General features: G+C 42.2%; 1 protein-coding gene and 1 long non-coding RNA gene across 2 annotated transcripts; both read right to left on the reverse strand.

Moving 5' to 3' along the window:
- Positions 1-1,221: 1,221 nt before the first annotated feature.
- dusp10 (dual specificity phosphatase 10) lies at positions 1,222-10,459 on the reverse strand. The gene is made up of 4 exons (XM_061270669.1): positions 10,126-10,459; positions 8,534-9,363; positions 4,646-5,014; positions 1,222-4,577 (listed from the first exon to the last, which is right to left on the reverse strand). Exons 2-4 carry the CDS (start codon positions 9,315-9,317, stop codon positions 4,312-4,314), a joined length of 1,419 nt encoding a protein of 472 aa, XP_061126653.1. The 5' UTR covers positions 9,318-9,363; positions 10,126-10,459; the 3' UTR covers positions 1,222-4,311.
- Positions 10,460-14,361: 3,902 nt separating this feature from the next.
- LOC133146831 (uncharacterized) lies at positions 14,362-16,360 on the reverse strand. Its single transcript, XR_009711437.1, has 3 exons — positions 16,266-16,360; positions 14,811-15,684; positions 14,362-14,703 (listed from the first exon to the last, which is right to left on the reverse strand). It is a non-coding gene; the product is annotated as an uncharacterized LOC133146831 (long non-coding RNA).
- Between the last annotated feature and the right edge of the window lie 1,979 nt (positions 16,361-18,339).

Below are 18,339 nucleotides of genomic sequence, written 5' to 3' on the forward strand. Positions count from 1 at the left end.
ATTAATGAGGCAGGGCTCTCATGAACTCGTAATTAGAAACAACGCTAACCACTATTTTAGTGGCTGTTCCTATGCTGGGATCCTGACCTCCGCGACCACTTCCCCACCGCCTGAACAAATATAGGCCCGGGTCTATATATATACTACGTGACACATGTTCCAAAAAGAGGCGAGTGGAAATAATTCTCAAGTCTTGCTGTTTGACACTCACATTTCACAAGGTCCCTTTCTCTCAAAATACATGCTGTCACATTTGTTTCGTTGTTATTGCGGCTTAGGACATTTGGGAATGTTCTACACATCGGCGGCAATTAGATTCTCATCACGTAAGTGAAAAGGACAGGGGAAAATAAAAATCCTCTAGCTCAATTTGTGCTAACCACTCCGTCAATGAATCAATTGGCCTTGCGGAAAGATATTTTCCCCGTGTTCAAAACATTTGCATGATATCATTTCAAATAGGGGTGTAAATCGCGGGTTTTGTCACGATACGATATAATATCGATACAAAGAACTACAATACGATATTTGCCGATAACTTAAAGCCTGCTGCGATTCATTCACGATATATCGCGATATAGTGCTCTACGATCGATTTTTTTTAATAAAATATATAGAACAATATCCTGATTTATAACAATTCATACGCAAAATCAACAAGGTACTGCAAACTCTTTATTTAGGGAATTACAAGAGTATTGCAGTATACAAAGTGCTTATTTTAACACTGAACTTTGATGTCGTGTTTTTTCTTTAAATGTGCGGCGAGATCTGTGCTCCCTGACTATTTGATCACCGCATGGCAGGATTTACAAATTGAACGTGTCTTGTCCGTTGAGCCATCTTTTCTTTGGAATCCAAAGTGCTTCCAAACGAATGACTTGAAGCCTAAAGGGGAGCAAATTTCTTCGTCTTTTTGGACACTAGCCATAGCACCAGCCCAGGAGCCGCGTACTAGTTGTCGACTCCCCTTTCACGTGCCTGCTCTGCTCACAACACAACGCCGCGCACTGCTCCCTGCTCCCGGAAAGAGGAAGCAAGCAACAATGAACTGGATTTCAAAATAAAGTCGCGTCTAATGTCCGAGATCAAACACGGCGATATAAATCGATGTTTACGTTTAGCATCGATGCCAATAAATCGTAGAGCATTATATCGATTAATCGATGTGTATCAATGTATCGTTACACCCCTAATTTCAAATATCAAAGGAACCCAAACTCGAAGCCCCCCCCCATTTATTTTCAAAGCTCACAAGTAGAGATTACAAAATTACAGTGCTTCAGTGGTTCAAGGAGTAGCAGTAGAAGAAGTTGAGGGATGACAGACCAGTTGAAGAATTTGGAGCAAGTCATGCAAGAAAAGGTGAGGGAGAAGGCCTCCGATACAATAGCACCCTTTGTGGAGAAAAATAAATCCATCTGTTCATAGGTCAGTGCAAAAATAGTCATAATGTACGCATACAAATGAAAAAGAAATTTCAACTGTATATTTTTGACAGATGATAAGAGACAAAGAAAAAATAGCGAATTATAAATCATTCTAATGGAGCCTCTGAGACTCTGTGATATTGTTGTGATGCAGAAAAAGAAACATCTCAAGCTACAAACACAATAATAATTTACAAATTCAGATAATATAAAAAGCATTGTGTTTGAGACAGCACCAGATGGACTGCAAGAGTCCTTCACACACCAGGAGCCAATGTCATGCTTTGTTGCCTCAAGCAGACAGCAATGTACACTACAATGTTAACATTGTCTTAAAAATCATTGCGTAATAAAAAAAAAAAAGGCCAAACCAAAACATACATAATTCAAATCATAAATAACGTTGGCTCAGTTGGCAAGCTCCCGTTTTTTATTTTTTTGCCAGCAGCTAATGGCGGAAGATAAATGCAGAAGCTACGAACGTGCTAAATGGTTACAAGTTACACAGCACCAGTTGACAGATACAATGACATGTGAAGACACTTGAATTGAAGCAAACGGGACCATTTTTTAAAAACATCATCCACTCTCATTCATGCGCCAAAGAGGTGCAGCAGCATCCCGGATTCATTTGTACAAACAACTTGCAACATTTGCATAGCATGAATTTTCACCAGGAAAATGTGGAACTTCCATTTCTGCATCAATTTTCATGGAAATAAAATTAAAATAGTGGAGAAGGATGTGAACAGACTAAACAATGCTCGTGAAAATTATGTCGGTGTCTGGAAATTACCTAACCATGGAAGTTAGTAACATCTGAAGCACAATGAGTGCGAAAATCTAGATGCAGCAGGCTGAGGATAAACTTTGTTTGTGAGCATATTATTATTATTTTTAAACTATTTAGCATAGAGTTGCATTTAAAGTCATTTTTTGTAATCTCCCATGACTCACAGTATTTATGCTTAAACCCAAAATAATTCATATGCTGGCCACATTTTGAGGTTGGTAGTTTGTAATTGCTCTGTGTCAATATCCTTCCAGCAGAACATCCTCACAAAATGGCAGACAGGTGCCAAAAAGTACATTTTACGTTTACGTTTTTCGCCAAAGTTTGTGGTGAAAGCGTCTGGGGTTTTTTACAAAGATTTTTTCAAGTAAATATCTTAATATTCTATTTTTTTCCTTACAGTGCACTAGTCTTTTGTATAAAATCAGATTCTCACCAGGCTCTTTGAATGCATTGCTTTGTCAATCAGGCCCTGCCGGCGGTGACGTGAGACTTAAGGCATTGAACGAGGCACTAGAAACAGCCCTTGAAAGGGACACTTTGCCTTCGTGAGGCAGAAATGCTCACTCGGCTGTAGCTTAGTGTCAAGGGTTGAAAGCTGTCACGTCACACTTGGCAGGGGAAGGGTGCTTTCATGTGAGGTGGACACCTCACCTCTGCTACCATGTATTACCATCCATCATCATGACAGTATAGCCACATACTCGGGAAGGACGTAATGTTAGCTAGCACAAAGATGGAGAGGAGCAAAAAAAGGGGAAACGCAGGCAGTGAAATTCATCTATTCTGTTACATTAAAAAAATCACCAGTAGCCCTGTTTTATGTTCATTTTTTTCATAACTATGCATGTGGTTCTCAATGTGATTCTCAACTGGTGGGCCATTTTAGCTACCATAAAAAGCCAGTAAAATATACAAACCAATCTACCTTGACTTATGAGCAGTCAGATCTTAAAAATTATATATCTCAACATTAAAAAAGAAAAAAAAAAAAAATCAAGCAAAACGTCCCCCTTTGAAGTCATGGTACCACTATTTGTATTTTTCTGTACGGTACAAAGATGAATGGACTATGGCCTTGGGCTCTTTGCAACTAGTTTACACTGTAAACAAAGCCAGTGCACCTCTGACTAACGGACGTCATGGCCTATGATGTTTTTGGCTGTAGGCCAAACGTGTTTGAAACAGCCTTTAGAAATATAATATTCATATCTCAGAGGCTATTTTCAAACAATATCTTATTTTTGACACATAACTTTAAAAAATGCAAGTCCCCAGGTGACAACAGCTGAGAACCACGGCCAAAACATATTTCTGTAACTATTAGGGATAGGCATAATAATGGATTAATAACTTAAATGTATTCTTAATCTTTGCATTGAATCAATCGATAAAAAAATTAGAACAGCAGACAATTCAGTTTTGTTTGAAGAATGTGTCTTGTTTCTGGTATTGAAGCAGGACACGTCAATAAATTATTTCCTGCAGTCTATCAAGAAAACACAGCGCCCATCCCTAATAAGTATTGTACCCAAAACATAAATGTACTGCACCAAACAGAATTAGTTACATAACACCAAAACTCAGCTGCGTGTTTCCAATATACATATAAACACAAGATCGAGATTTGCATTTCATTCAAAATTATTGCACTGTAAACCAGAGTGGGCTTGTAATGTATAAAAATAGATTATTAACACACCAGTCATGTCTTCAACTGTTTATATTTATTTTTGTCTTTTTTTTTAAATTGTTTTATGACTGGCAAAGCATTGGCCAGTCTCGCCAACATGTGTGCCACAGTGTGAAGTGTGAACTTCTCCTATCTCACACTCGCTCCTCTGCAAGTCCCACATGGAACGTTTCCAGCACATTTTCTTTCCCTCCGTCTCAACATCTCAACTCATGGTCTCCTCCGGGAAGTTGGCCAGGTTCAAACAGTAGGGATATTTTGGCATCTCATCCGTTTTGATCCACCGCTTTGCTGACCCACAGCTTTGGCACTCTGCAGAGTCCGAGACGAGCGCAGGCGGGGAGATTCGAGAAATCACATTCCACGCTCAATAACCGATGGGTGGTACGACCGGTTCAGACAATGGTCTCCACACCCACGAGCTTTGGTGTGAGGATCCGTGGCGTGATTCCGTTGTTGAGGTCTTCCTCGAACTCCAGCAGCTGGCCCATGAAGTTGAGGTTGGGGGAGATGACAGGCCTCCTGGTTTTAACAAACTTGTAGGCGTCCGTCATGGTCATCCAGGTGTGTTTCATCAAGTAAGCGATGACGATAGTGGCGGAGCGAGAGACGCCAGCCTGGCAGTGGATCAGAAGGCCCAGACCAGCTTGGTGTGCTTCCTCTGAAACACAGCAAAATAAAAAAAATGTTTTCTTTCCCACTTATCCCGTTCAGAGTGTGTTTTCCTACCGATAAATTCAAATGCCTCCTCGAAGTACTGTCGAAGGTTCTGCTTGTTGCTGTCGGTGGCCGGCAGGCGTTTGTAGACGAATAGGCCCGTGTCATAGTGAAAAAGCGGCAAGTGGGTGGTCACGTTGAGGATAAAGCCCACGTTCAAGTGTTGCAGCAGGTTGACGTCCTGGGCATCGCGCTCGTTTCCCAGGTAGAGGAAGGGTAGCACGGGCGTCACGTCTGCGTTCTCGATGTCCGGGGTGGAGGGCAGGGTGTGAGGTAGCGCCCCCGAGAGGTCGGCGGCCCCGCCCGAGTCCAGGCCTTCGTGAAGGTGCAGCGAGTGTTCACACAGATTCTCGTGGCTCTGCCTGAAGCAGCTAAGGCCGCCTGTAAACAGAAGCGCTCGAATCAAAATCTGGACACTTGCTATTATTATTTGTTTTTTTATTCAGATTTATTGTTTTGTTTATATTTACTTATTTGTTATCTTTATTTAGGAATTATTTTATGTATATTATTACTATTACTATTATTATATGATTTCATACATATAGATCATATTTTAGGAGGGGGAACTTTACTACAATAGCTGTGAGACAATAAAGACTGAATTTTTATTATGCCTCTTACTGAACTTTTGCACCTGTCACCCATAATATTGTTGAGTAGTGTTGAAAAAAACACACACACACACACACAAACACACAAACACACATGGACAATGCACATGTTGTTTACAGAGCAATAGTTGATGCATGATTTAATGTGAGGTCATTGCACAGCCTTGCAGCTTCCCCTTTTGGTGCCTGAGCAGGTGAGGAGTTGCTTTATGGTTGTCATTCGTTTTCCCCACTGTCTTGCACACACACACGCACACAACACACACACGCACATGCACACGCACACACACACAACTGAATCCACTTGTATCCCTGCATGTGTGTGTCCCGTGTCGGGTCTTTTGATAGAGAATAGTCGTTTAGTTGAAGGCAAGGTCAAAAATCAGTCAACTGGCATATAATTTGGTTGCCTCCAGTGTGGCCGATGAAAGCAGCGCCAGTGTACGGGACATTTGCATGCCTGTGAAAAAATAATGAGATGGAGTGGTGCAAAGAGTGAGATGAAAACATTAAGTCGGCCATTCAGCTGATGGGGGTATGTGTTTTGCAGCATTAAAGATGGAGGTGCTTCTGCTTGCTGATCATCAAACATTGTACTTAAAATCTAATTTGCATAAAGAAGCTATCATGGAAAACTGATGTTCCTTTAAGTCTGTAAAAAAATGCACAATACAGATTTGCAAAGGACACTCAGCCTCGCACCCGACACAATATGCCGCTCCAGCCACACGCACACACACACACGCATGCACACGCACACACACACACCCAGCGGTGGAAAGCATGGCAGCCATTCGGCAAAGTGCCTCAACAGCTGCTTCTCACACTACATTGTATTTATGTCAAGAATACCGTTTTTTTCCGTGTATAATGCGCCCCCATGTATAATACGCACTCTAAAAATGGCATGCTGATGCTGGAAAAAAGCCTGTACCCATGTATAATACGCACCCAATTTTTATGAATTTTTATTTTATTTTTTTTTTTTTTTTTTTTTAAGTCCCAATGATCGTCACACACGCAGGGAGGCAATGGGTCCCATTTTTATAGTCTTTGGTATGGTCTTAACTAGGCTGGATGTAATTCTTTTTGTTGGCGTTGATTTCTCCGACTGCCCGTAAACGCACCACCGCGCTCCGTGCGCGCACGGGAAAGACAAGTGCGGACGTGAAAAAGGCGGCTCTGTATGGGAGAGACGTTGAAGAGGAATAAAAACACCCTTGGAAACCAAAACTTGCCCCTCGTCGTGACTCGGAGCCGCAACAAATGTTTCGGATTTGTGTAGGGTACATTGTGACAGACAGCAAACGAGCAGGTGATCGAGCAAGCCTTGTCTGATACGAGAGCATTGCGCTCGTATGGAGCGTGTTTGAAGTGAACAGCAGAGAAGAAAGGAACAAGGCAAAGTGTTGTGAAATAAAATATTACCTGTAATACAGATTTAGGTAGAGAACTGAACTCTCGCTCTTTATATAGCTGATGTGTCTTGCGCATCCGTTCTGCGCATCTGTAATGGCGGCCTCCGTATGATATCCGGTTTGCGTGTGTGCGCGTGTGCGTGTGCACGTGTGTGCGAGAGCGAGAGAGAGCGAGAGAGAGAGCGCGAGAGAGAACGCTCAACCGTAGCGCGCCGCCGACCGCCCAACTGCACCGCGCTGGTCGCATTATTGTGACAGAGCCGTCGCTGAAATCTAGAAGATATTTTTAAAGTCCTGATGTACTTTCTAAAATTTAAGTGGACCTCAGTGCGCACTGCGCAGGGAGCCTTATTTGGTGCGGTCGCGCAACCGCAGCGCGCCAGGCGCTCACTGTCGCATTGCTTAAAGAGCGCCTTTGTGTTTTAGGATGAACAGCAGAGACCAAAGGAACAAGGCAAAGTGTTGTGAAATAAAATATTACCTGTAATACGCATTTTGTTATTTGCTGATTGAAACTGCTAATTAAACTGTGAATTGAAACTAATAGGAAGAAAACAACTCTCGCTCTTAATATAGCTGACGTGTCTTGCGCATCCGTTCTGCGCATCTGTAATGGCGGCCTCCGTATGACGTCCGGTCCGCGATGGAGATTAAAAAACAAACAATATTTGACAATAACACACCATCAAGGATCGCACCATCGCATCAAACGATGTGTCGTCAATTATGAATTTTACTAAGTGTGTTGGGCAGGATGGCTGAATGCGATGCGCGATTGACAACAAACAAGAAGAAAGGTGATTTCAAGTTTTATTTTGGGGGAGATTTGTCATGTCTCGTCCCCAGTTTTGCTATGTGTCTAGGTTGCCATAGTTCAGTGCTTCTCAATTATTTTCTGTTACGCCCCCCCTAGCAAGAAAAAAACTATTCGCGCCCCCCCTCCCCACCGTGACTATCCTAACTTGTCTTGTAAGTCGTAAAATGTTGCACTGTCGCAAACGTCACAGAAGTAACAATGAGAGCGCCACTGCCCCCTGCTGGGAAAATGCGCAATTACACTTTATTCTAGTACTGCCAAAAAAAAAGCCTGTTCCCCAGGGTCACACGCGCCCCCCCAGGTATAGCACCGCGCCCCCCAAGGGGGGCGCGCCCCACTATTTGAGAAGCACTGCCATAGTTTCTGTTCGCGTCGCCCCTCTCTTCCTGTGTCACCTCAATCGATGTAACGTGTTTTGTATTTAAGTCCTGTCTGCCCCTCGCTCACCGTCGGATCATTGCATGTGTTACTGTCATGATGTGGTTTCTGTTCCTGTCTTTGGTAATGTCACCCTGTCTTTTTGTTCCACGACTTTGTCGGTCAGTCCTGTTGTTGGTTTTGTTGTACCATGACTTTCTTTAAAAATAAATAATAATAAAATAAAAAATAAAAAAAATTTTGTACCCATGTATAATGCGCACCCCAGATTTTAGGACAATAAATTTGTTAAATTTTGCGCACTATACACGGAGAAAAACGGTCATCTAAAAAGGCAGTATCACACAGCGTTTGCGTGTGAGGTGCACGCTCAAGAAGTCATTTCATGCTGCAGTCTTCCACGCGATTAAACAAGCAATTTGTCTCGAGGGCAGGTCAGCTGATCAGAACAATAAAGGTCAAAGTTTAACAGGCTTTACACAAACACTGCACACTATTATGCAACCTCTCACAACTTTTCATCTCCGTTTCTATTGGTACTCAAGCTCCGAGCGCTGCTTTCAGACGTCAAGAATGATTTCAAACTAAGGCCCATGAAATTGCACTTTCTATCCCTTAATATGCTGGAAAGCCGCGTTTCCATTTCTGGCCCACCAAGCTTTTGTATTCTCACCTTTGAGAATGATAGGGTCTTTGCCCTCCCTCCTCAGGGACTCCAGGACCACATGGAGAGGCTGAGAGGGCGCCAGCCTGTTTGGGTCGACGGTGCCATCGTCGTAGACCACGATTTCTTTGGAGAAAATGCCCTTAAATGAGTCCTTGCCCTCCCGGAGGGAGATGAGGTCCAGCAGAGTGATCTTTCCCTGCTGCAGCCTCCGCCGGCTGATCTTGTCAGAGCAGTTGATGTGTACGGCCCCCCGGATGTGGTTCTTGTTGTACTCCGTGAAGGCCCGGCAGTCGATAATGACCGGCACGGGCCCAACAGGGTGACCCATGGGGCAGCAGGTCATCCGCTTGGCCAGCTCATTGGGGTGGATGACTCTCACAGTGGCGGACAGGTGCGCTTTAGGTGCGCCCGGGGCGAGGCTGGAGGCGCTTAATGCTTCGTGATTGCTGAGCATAGGGGGTCCGACATAGCTGAGGTTGGGGCTGCTGGCACTCACCTGACTGTGGTTCAGGTTGGGGCTGTCCTTCTCATAGGTGGTCACCGAGCAGCAGCTGGCACTGCTGCATCCACACGACAAGGAGCGTGTGGAACCCTTGGATGAGGGCATATACGTCACAAGATTGGCCGTCGCCCAGATTTTCACCACGGTGGTGCTGATGATCGTGTCGTCACTGCTGGTGGAGGCGATGGAGTCCAGGTAGCTGGTGTCCAGTCGCAGTTGGAGTTCCTGAGGTCGGATCGGCCTTGGCAGCGCCACCACAATTCTGTCGTCAAGGGGAGATGGAGGCATGGGGAGGCCGAGGGCGGGACGTCTACGGAGAACTCAACACGCCACTCTGACACCAGAAGGAAAAAGATTTGAATTGTGCATTCGCACAGCGTAATCAAGACTGAATCAGCACACAAGTCTGTTTGATCAGCAGCAGAAGCAGCATCCTGACGCCAAATATTACAATTGGCAACACCCACGTTGATAACAATAACAAACAAAAGAGTCTTTCAAGTGAATCACTTCAAGCTAATTCAATCAGAATCAGACTCTTGTTAGTGTCATTTTTTTTTTTTTTTTTTTTTTTTTAATGTGAGTAATTGGGTTATGTTTTATCCAAAAGCTTTTACTCGACAAGAGCAGAAAATACTGCACCACTGCAGTTTGATCTCTCCAACAAGTCAAGAGTGTAAATGCGTTCCAAATGCAAGCGTTTTAAAAGCATGTCATCCTGGATGGTTATGTAAGGACCACTGGCATGCATGCATCCACTCGGTCATCCTCCCGCACAGCAAAGGGTAATCGTTCATGGATAAATTCATTCAAGAAACTCGGCATGGAGACGTGCTGAGAATATAATGTGAGATTTACAGAGCAATGCGCACATAAGCATCCGCGACTACAATATTTAACAATAATAACTAGATCAATATCTGCAATGCCTGCATTACAAACTTAAACTATAAAAAAGCAACACGTCAACATAATAAATTATCACCAAAAACGGCTGCACGAGGATACATTCATTATTTATAGTTTGACGTGAATTCCCTGCAATCGTGTGTTTATCAAATTGTAATTGCCAAACTTGCGTTAAATATCTGCTTACCGGTGGGTGTTGCTGTCTTCAGCCCAGTAATTCACAATCTCCGCTCGATGACAGGGCTGCCTCCTTTCAGCAAATCCCCGTGCAGTGGATCGGCAACATTTTTGGGGCCACCTTTACCCCGTTAGCCAGAAATAATGTCGAAGCAAGTCTCGCCAGCCTCCAGTAGTCACGCAGCAGGACTGATGCGAGTTGGAGCCAGTTCACGACTTCATTAATATTAAATGTGACGTTTGCCGTGGGAAGGGTATTAGCTGGAACGTCTGGTTCTAAGCCAGGGGCGGAGACGGGGAGGAAAGCGGATGGGAGAGTCTGTCGCTTTAAACTGCGGCTTCAAATCGCATTCAGCCGCATGTGCGCAGAGCAATGATGTCACGGGGAGCCAATCAACAATCACGTTGAAAAACCAGGAAGATGATATGGTGCTTTCATTTGCTGCTCGTCATTGTGAATACCGGTTTTTCCATGTATAATGCGCCCCCATGTATAATACGCACCCTAAAAATGGCATGTCGATGCTGGAAAAAAAGCCTGTACCCATGTATAATACGCACCCAAATTTTGACTCCTACTTTAGTCCGTAAACGTAAAATTATTTCAGAAAAAAGATCATCTTTGGGAACAACCGGATGTTATTCTGCCGGTCAGTATCACTGCGCATGCGCTAGCAAACTTGATAGCGAAGAAATGTTTCGGATTTGTGTAGGGTACATTGTGACAGCAAACGAGTAGGTGATCGAGCAAGCGTCTGATACAAGAGCATTGTGTTCGTATGGGGCGTGTTTGAAGTGAACAGCAGAGAAGAAAGCGGATCTGTAATGGCGGCCTCCGTATCATATCCGGATTAAAGAAAAAAAGATTTTTTTTGTACCCATGTATAATGTACGGAAGAGGATTAGGGCCAGTGAAGAAAAAAAAACGAGGGGTGAAAGGATTCTGACTTTTTTCTCAGAATTCTGACTTTAAAGTGGGAATTCTGACTTTCTGAGAATAAAGTCAGAATTCCCACTTTAAAGTCAGAATTCTGAGAATAAAGTCAGAATTTCTGACTTTAAACTCAGAATTCTGACTTTATTCTCAGAATTCTGACTTTAAAGTCGGAATTCTGACTTTAAGTCAGAATTCTTTATGGCGTGGGGTGGCGGAGGGAAAGTCAGTGTGGTGTGGTTTTGACCAGAGAGGACATTATGTTGTCAACGAGTGACTTTTTGCGTGCCAGAGGATTGCCGGAGGACATCATTTCACACTTGGAGGAGCAGGGGGTGAGTAAATAAAGCATTGTGTTCATTTTGGTGACTGTTGCGTATATAACTGGCTCCGTGTAGCATGTAGCTCCGTTGCTAATTGATAGCTCTTGACGGGACGCGCCGCATTTACACGTAAAGAAGCATTATGCGCATTTTTGTTCATTCAGTAGTCAATTATTATCATTAAACCGATGACGTAATGCACGATTATAAATATATATACACGTCACGGCAACGTCTCAAAGCGTCGGTAAAACCCCTTATGCCTTGCTGACTCTCCATACCACAATCCAACGCTAGATCATTTTAAGTATTTACACACTCACATTAAGTCAACTGATGATTGAAATAAAACACACAGACTTCAGGTATAAATGTGGCTTAATAAATTCTTAAAGATTAAACAGTTGCAACATGTTTGTCGAGTGTGGATTTGATTTACTATAAGTATTATATTTGTGCTTCATTCTTTCAAATTAAGTGATTGTGTGTGACAGATTTCTTTTTCTGTCATCGTGCAGATTGACAGTGATGTCATTGCACTGATGGACGATGCCGCTCTTGCCAATTACATCCCTCGCTATGGAGACCGCATTGCACTCTTTAATTTTTGCAAGACGAAACAGCCTACATCCAAAAGAAAAAACTGACTTTTAGAAAAACTACGTCAAAAAATTAAACTCAGGAAAGACAGTGACAAAGAGGACACCACCTCAAAGACACAACCACAAGAGACAAAGAAGCAGAAAACAACAAGAAATATTGCGATCGGATGGATACACAGTGATGGAAAGATGACCAAACAGGTGAGGGAGAAGCAGGGAGGGGGTACCAGAAAACTTCAAATGTCCACAGAAGCTGGGTTGAAAGACATTCTCAAGGAAGGAAAAAAACTATTTTTCCCAAATGGAATTTCTCCCAAAGGATCAGAATTGGACTTTGAGTTTGAGGTTTGGGATTTCAAACAAAACTGCCTCACTGATGACACCTGCCATTCCATCGGCTATATGTACGAGGCTGCAAAGCTAACATTGTTGCGTTTTTACATTGCAACAAGGCCAAAAGAGAACCAGGATGATGTCCACACACACGAGGAAGTTACGTCAGACAATGGCAGTGAATACAATGCCGCAGAAAGTGATGAGGTCTCTGTTTATTCAAATGAAGTCTACCAGCTATTCAACATTTCTGTTGATTCAGAAATTACCTTTGGTCCCACATATGACACACAGGAAGATACAGAAGTGACAATGATCTACGATGGTCCTGCTATGCCCCTCAATCCACCTGATCCACAAGATGTGTTGACTATAACTGTCCACTCCAGTGACACATTGAATGATATGATAAGAGCATTCTGTAAAGAAGAAATACTGAACAAACCACTCAGTGTGAAACACATACTCCCAGGTGATAGAGAAGAAGCAGGTGTTGGGTCTGGAGTACTGAGAGATGTTCTCACCTGTTTCTGGCAGGAATCCTATGACCGATGCACTCTTGGTACATCAATTAAGGTGCCATTTATCCGTCATGATTTTTCTGCAGCAAAGTGGAAAGCAGTTGGGAGAATACTTATAAAAGGTTACCAAGAGTGTTGCTATTTCCCAAACAAACTTCCGTTTCCTTTCCTCGAGCAAGTGCTTTTCAACTGTGTCTACAGTGATCCAAAGGCCCACTTTCTGCAGTTTGTGAGCAGCCAGGAGCGTGACGTTTTGATGGACGCAATGAAGAACTTTTCAGAAGTGGACCAATATGATCTTGTGGAAGTTCTTGACAGCTATGGGTGTAGAAAGAGAATCACACCTGAAACCTTTCCCACAATACTGCAGGAAATAGCGCACAAAGAGCTTGTCCAAAAGCCCATGTTTGTTATTGACTGCTGGAGGGAGGTTACTTTTCACCATGACTTCATAAGTCCTGACGCACTTAACAAGTTGTGCTCTGACTTGCAACCTACTTCCAAAAAGGTCTGCCAACTGCTGAAATTTCCAAACGATTTAACCTCAAAGCAGAAGGAAGTGGTAAATCATCTGAAAAGGTTCATCAGAGAGTTGGATGAACTCAAGCTTCAGAAATTTCTCCGGTTTTGCACTGGATCTGATCTTATTGTCACCGACACCATCCTTGTGGAGTTTCAACAAATGACAGAGTTTAGTAGAAGACCAGTGGGGCACACGTGTGGAAAGGTTTTGTACATTGCTGACAGCTATGAAAATTTCCCAGACTTCCGATCAGAATTCAATGCTGTTCTCGAAAGCAATATCTGGGTCATGGATATTGTTTGATTCTGTCAATAACCATAACTCCGTTAATTATCCGTTGTAAGTTGCATCAACACAACATATTTCGTCCACTGTTCGTATTGGTCAAATAGAAACAAAGTTTGTATTCGTTCCTTCACTCTTTTTAGAATTTTATAGAAACAGCTTGCATTTGGCATTGTGTTCCAGTTATATAAAAGTTCTAGGGCTTTATTAAAATGACCCAAGATGTTATGCATAACCATTGGATGGTTGTTTTCAGCAGCTACATAGTATTAAGTGAATGCTTCTGTAATGAAGAGTGGTAATATTTTATTGCATTCAATAAACTCACTCTTCATCCACTATGTATTTCCAGACTGCACCTGAATGTTGGTATATAAAAGTATTATGTTGTACAGATGCCTTCTATGAAAAGACACAATTTTTAATATACAAGTAATACATTAATACTTAATACATATTTAAGCAGTCAAGTTCAGGACATTTCAAGCAAAATGTAACATCTTGGTTTTTGTTAGTCACAAATGGAAAAGAATAACCATAGATCCGGTAAGCATAGTTAAAAAAATTCAATTTTGCAATGAATTATTCTGTTTAATTTGGGTCATTAAGGAATATTTAAAGGTCAAGAAGGCATTGTAGGACTAAAAAAAACATAGTAACTGAGTATACAGACTACTGATTAAAAAAAATCTGAAAAATTATTTTCTGAGGAGTTTATATGTATTACATCAATACGCTTGTCTAACAATCTTCAGTAATTCCTCTCTCAACATAAGATACAAGTCACTTGCATGCAATGGATCTGATGGAGCGTGCCATTCATTTTCCTCCATTAGCAGACAACACAGTTCAAATACAGTTTCATCGCAAGAAAACTGGCATTTTGGAGTGCACTCTTCCATACACGCAGTGATATCTTGCATTCCAGTGGGTTTCAGTCGATCCTCGGCACTGTGCATGGCAGGGAATGAATACATGACGACTGGCCGGCCTGAAGCTCTATCACCGTTCGACCTTGGTCTTATTTTGTGTGAGTTCCATGTGTTCACAACTTCATCCAGCTCATCCTGCACAAGAGCAGCATAGTTAAGTATTTAAGTACATTGTTATTTTTTATTATTCAATTTATTCATTTCAACTTCAAAAACATGATGGGAGAGATAAAATATTTTACCTGCACAAGATTAAGAAAGCAGAACTGGATAAGACTTTTATCCAGAAAATCTCCTGTGTAGTGACCATCCTCCTGAAGAGTTTGAAATAAATTAATCCAGAACTGTGCGCTCTGTTTGCAAAGGATGGACCACCACCCTTCAATGCGCTGATTGGCAGTACTTCTCCCGTAAAGAAAACTTTTCTCCCCAGCAAAATTGTCAGTGGTTTTGTCGCAAAAACACTTGCATCTGTTCAACACAACCATTTTCTGTGCCCCTGTCTGCACGGATCCTCTCTGGACATCCACCAATGCGCGAAACTGTTTTGATAAAATAACTTGCAATCACCTTGGGATCATTGTTTGTGGTATAGGCCTCTGCCCATAACACATACCGGCTAAACCCATCAATACAACCATGGATGCAAATCCCATAGGGTTTTAATTTATCATAGCCATCCATGTGCCAAAGAGCATTTGGGCCTCTGCAGCTGTACTGGCGTCTTCTAAGGCGTCGTGCTCTTCTTAATTCCACGCCGACTGGGTCAACCAATTTTATAATTTGTCTTATTGCATCTTGTGAGACAACAAATCCTTTTTGAATCGCACGTAGATGAAGCCAGCGATAACCTTGCATCTGGCCACAAGTCAGGATTTCATGCTGGACAAAAGCCAACACATCTCCCAGGTCCGACTGATTCTTTCTTCGGAACAGACCAAGTCTTTTACAAGTTCTCTTCAGAGTCCGAATACTTATAATAGTCTGAGCATTATGTGCTAAAACTGCAAGTATTTCCTTGTTGCTGAATGCAAGTCTAAAGCATAGCTTGATTAAGTCATCCAAATCCAGTTTTTCAGGCACTGGTTGAGTTGCACCCTCCATCAGTCACTTTATCTGCACAACAAAGTAAAAACAATTACAATTTGTCAAACACAACAGTGGGCATTTTGAAAACATGACTTTATGACAGTATGCTTATTGTATAAAGTTGTTTTTAATACTAATACTCCTGGTACGATGTCAGGTGTAACATCACTAAACAAGTCTCATCCAGTGAGTAAATAAAGACGTGCGTGTGTGCATGGTTATCCTTCAAATGATGTAACCTTGAATTGTGGCGCGTAGAATCACCACTCTTAAACAACAGTGTGATCAGTGTATTGAGTTAAATGTAAGGTGCAATGATATTGCAGCCGGTCACAATCAGCAAGGCATAGTTTATGCCGCGAGTCGCGGTGTTTTACCGACGCTTTGTGACGTTGCCGTGACGTGTATATATATTTATAATCGTGCATTACGTCATCGATTTAATGAAACTGAGTACTGAATGAACAAAAATACGCATAATGCTTCTTTACGTGTAAATGCGGCGCGTCCCGTCAAGAGCTATCAATTAGCAACGGAGCTACATGCTACACGGAGCCAGTTATATACGCAACAGTCACCAAAATGAACACAATGCTTTATTTACTCACCCCCGCTCCTCCAAGTGTGAAATGATGTCCTCTGGCACGCAAAAAGTCACTCGTTTACGACATAATGTCCCTCTGGTCAAAACCACACAACACTGACTCTCCCTCCGCCACCCCACGCCATAAAGTCAGAATTCTGACTTTATTCTCAGAATTCTGACTTTAAAGTCGGAATTCTGAAGTCAGAATTCTGACTTTATTCTCAGAATTCTGAGAATAAAGTCAGAATTCTGAGAATAAAGTCAGAATTAAAGTCAGAATTTTGAGAATAAAGTCAGAATTCTGACTGTCAGAATTCCCAATTTCTGACTTTAAAGTCAGAATTCTGACTTTGTTCTCAGAATTCTGACTTTAAAGTCGGAATTCTGACTTTATTCTCAGAATTCTGAGAATAAAGTCAGAATTCTGAGAATAAAGTCAGAATTCCGACTTTAAAGTCAGAATTCTGAGAAAAAAGTCAGAATCCTGTCACCCCTCGTTTTTTTTCTTCTTCACTGGCCCTAATCCTCTTCCGTAGAATTCTGACTTTATTCTCAGAATTCTGAGAATAAAGTCAGAATTCTGAGAATAAAGTCAGAATTCCCACTTTAAAGTCAGAATTCTGAGAAAAAAAGTCAGAATCCCGTCACCCCTCGTTTTTTTTTTCTTCACTGGCCCTAATCCTCTTCCGTAAATAATGCGCACCCCAGATTTTAGGACAACAAATTAGTTACATTTTGAGCATTATACACGGAAAAAATGGTACTCAATTGGTGGGACTTGGGCTGCTCATCAATAAGGAAGTTAGTTTAGAAATATTAAGTTTCCACAGGGTTTTAAAAAGAATTTGAATAGTAGAGTTTCGTTTTGTAGGGGTGTCAATATCAGAAATAACTCTTTGCTGTTACAAGTCAGATTTATTTATTTATAGTTGAAGTGTTATATTAAAACCTAAACCTAAATATGTGGTATCTGATCTCTGAGTGTTTGTTTCATCTAGAATACATTTTTCTAATGCAGTAACAGAGAGTAAAAGTAATCTCACGTGACTGTGTACTAATGCCATTAGCAGTTGCTCTAATTGTTTTGATTCAAATTTAAGGTGGCAATGATAAAAAAAGATAAAAATTAAAAATCCTGATGGTCCAGTGGGAAGGATGCTGCGCTTTCACCGCCGCGGCCTGGATTCAATTCCCGGTCAGGGACCCATAGGGGGGCACAAGTTAGTGTCTCCACTGTGCCGGTCCCAAGCCCGGGTAAATGCAGAAGGTTGTAGGTTGTGTCAGGAAGGGCATCCGGTGTAAAAACTGTGCCAAAAACTTCTCATGCGAACCATCTGGACAAAACGGATGGTTCGCTGTGGTGACTCCTGAGGGGAAAAGCCGAAAGGAGCCACCACAATGAATCAGTTTTGCTGTAGGCATTATTTAACAGCACACATGCAAACCATGCACCATAAGGTTGCATACAGCGGTTTGGTCACAGGGTTTTGTTAATGCTAATGTGCAAATATCATTTGTATTGCATGAGGTATGTGCTATGACAAAATTTGTGTGTTTCGTGGGGTCTTTTTTGAATGTTGTTTTTTTTCATTTAAGTGTTTAACCACACCCTATCTCAACTTGAAAATTAGGAAACATAGGATTTGGATTATCAAGAAATATGTGTTATTGCAGTGGCGTAGCCAGGGATTTTTCCAGTAGGGGCGCGCGCCCACAGGAAAAAAAAATCTAACATCACCCACGCCGTTCGCTGATCGCTAAAACAACATCCAGGTCCGGGAGGCAAACGGTGAATGGATAACATCGCGCACATAGAATAGCGCAAGCACATTCGCGCAAGACCAAAAGAAAAAAACGGCATGAAAATGAAGAATCGAAAAAGCTCGATTTTTTTCAACCGGGGCACAGGGAGTCCTGACCGGGGCGCCGCCCCGGCTCGCCCCGGCTTGGCTACGCCACTGTGTTATTGACTGCAAATCTGTTTCCCTTGACGCACTGTGAAATATTAATTCCTATTTTCCCGATTGCTGACATCTGATGTTTTTGTTTTATCTACTTTTCAAACATACCGTTTTTTTCCGTGTATAGTGCGCAAA

The sequence above is a fragment of the Syngnathus typhle genome, linkage group LG22 (genome assembly GCF_033458585.1).
Source record: "Syngnathus typhle isolate RoL2023-S1 ecotype Sweden linkage group LG22, RoL_Styp_1.0, whole genome shotgun sequence".
Taxonomy (NCBI): Eukaryota; Metazoa; Chordata; class Actinopteri; order Syngnathiformes; family Syngnathidae; genus Syngnathus; species Syngnathus typhle.

What these genes read in the sequence shown, in the direction of transcription:
- dusp10 (XM_061270669.1), bottom strand. Translation starts at nt 9,317, where the DNA reads ATGCCTCCATCTCCCCTTGACGACAGAATTGTGGTGGCGCTGCCAAGG. An exon ending in AGACCCTATCATTCTCAAAG is followed by an intron (nt 5,015 to 8,533) that starts GTGAGAATACAA and finishes TTCTGTTTACAG; the next exon opens with GCGGCCTTAGCTGCTTCAGG. An exon ending in GGAGGCATTTGAATTTATCG is followed by an intron (nt 4,578 to 4,645) that starts GTAGGAAAACAC and finishes GCTGTGTTTCAG; the next exon opens with AGGAAGCACACCAAGCTGGT.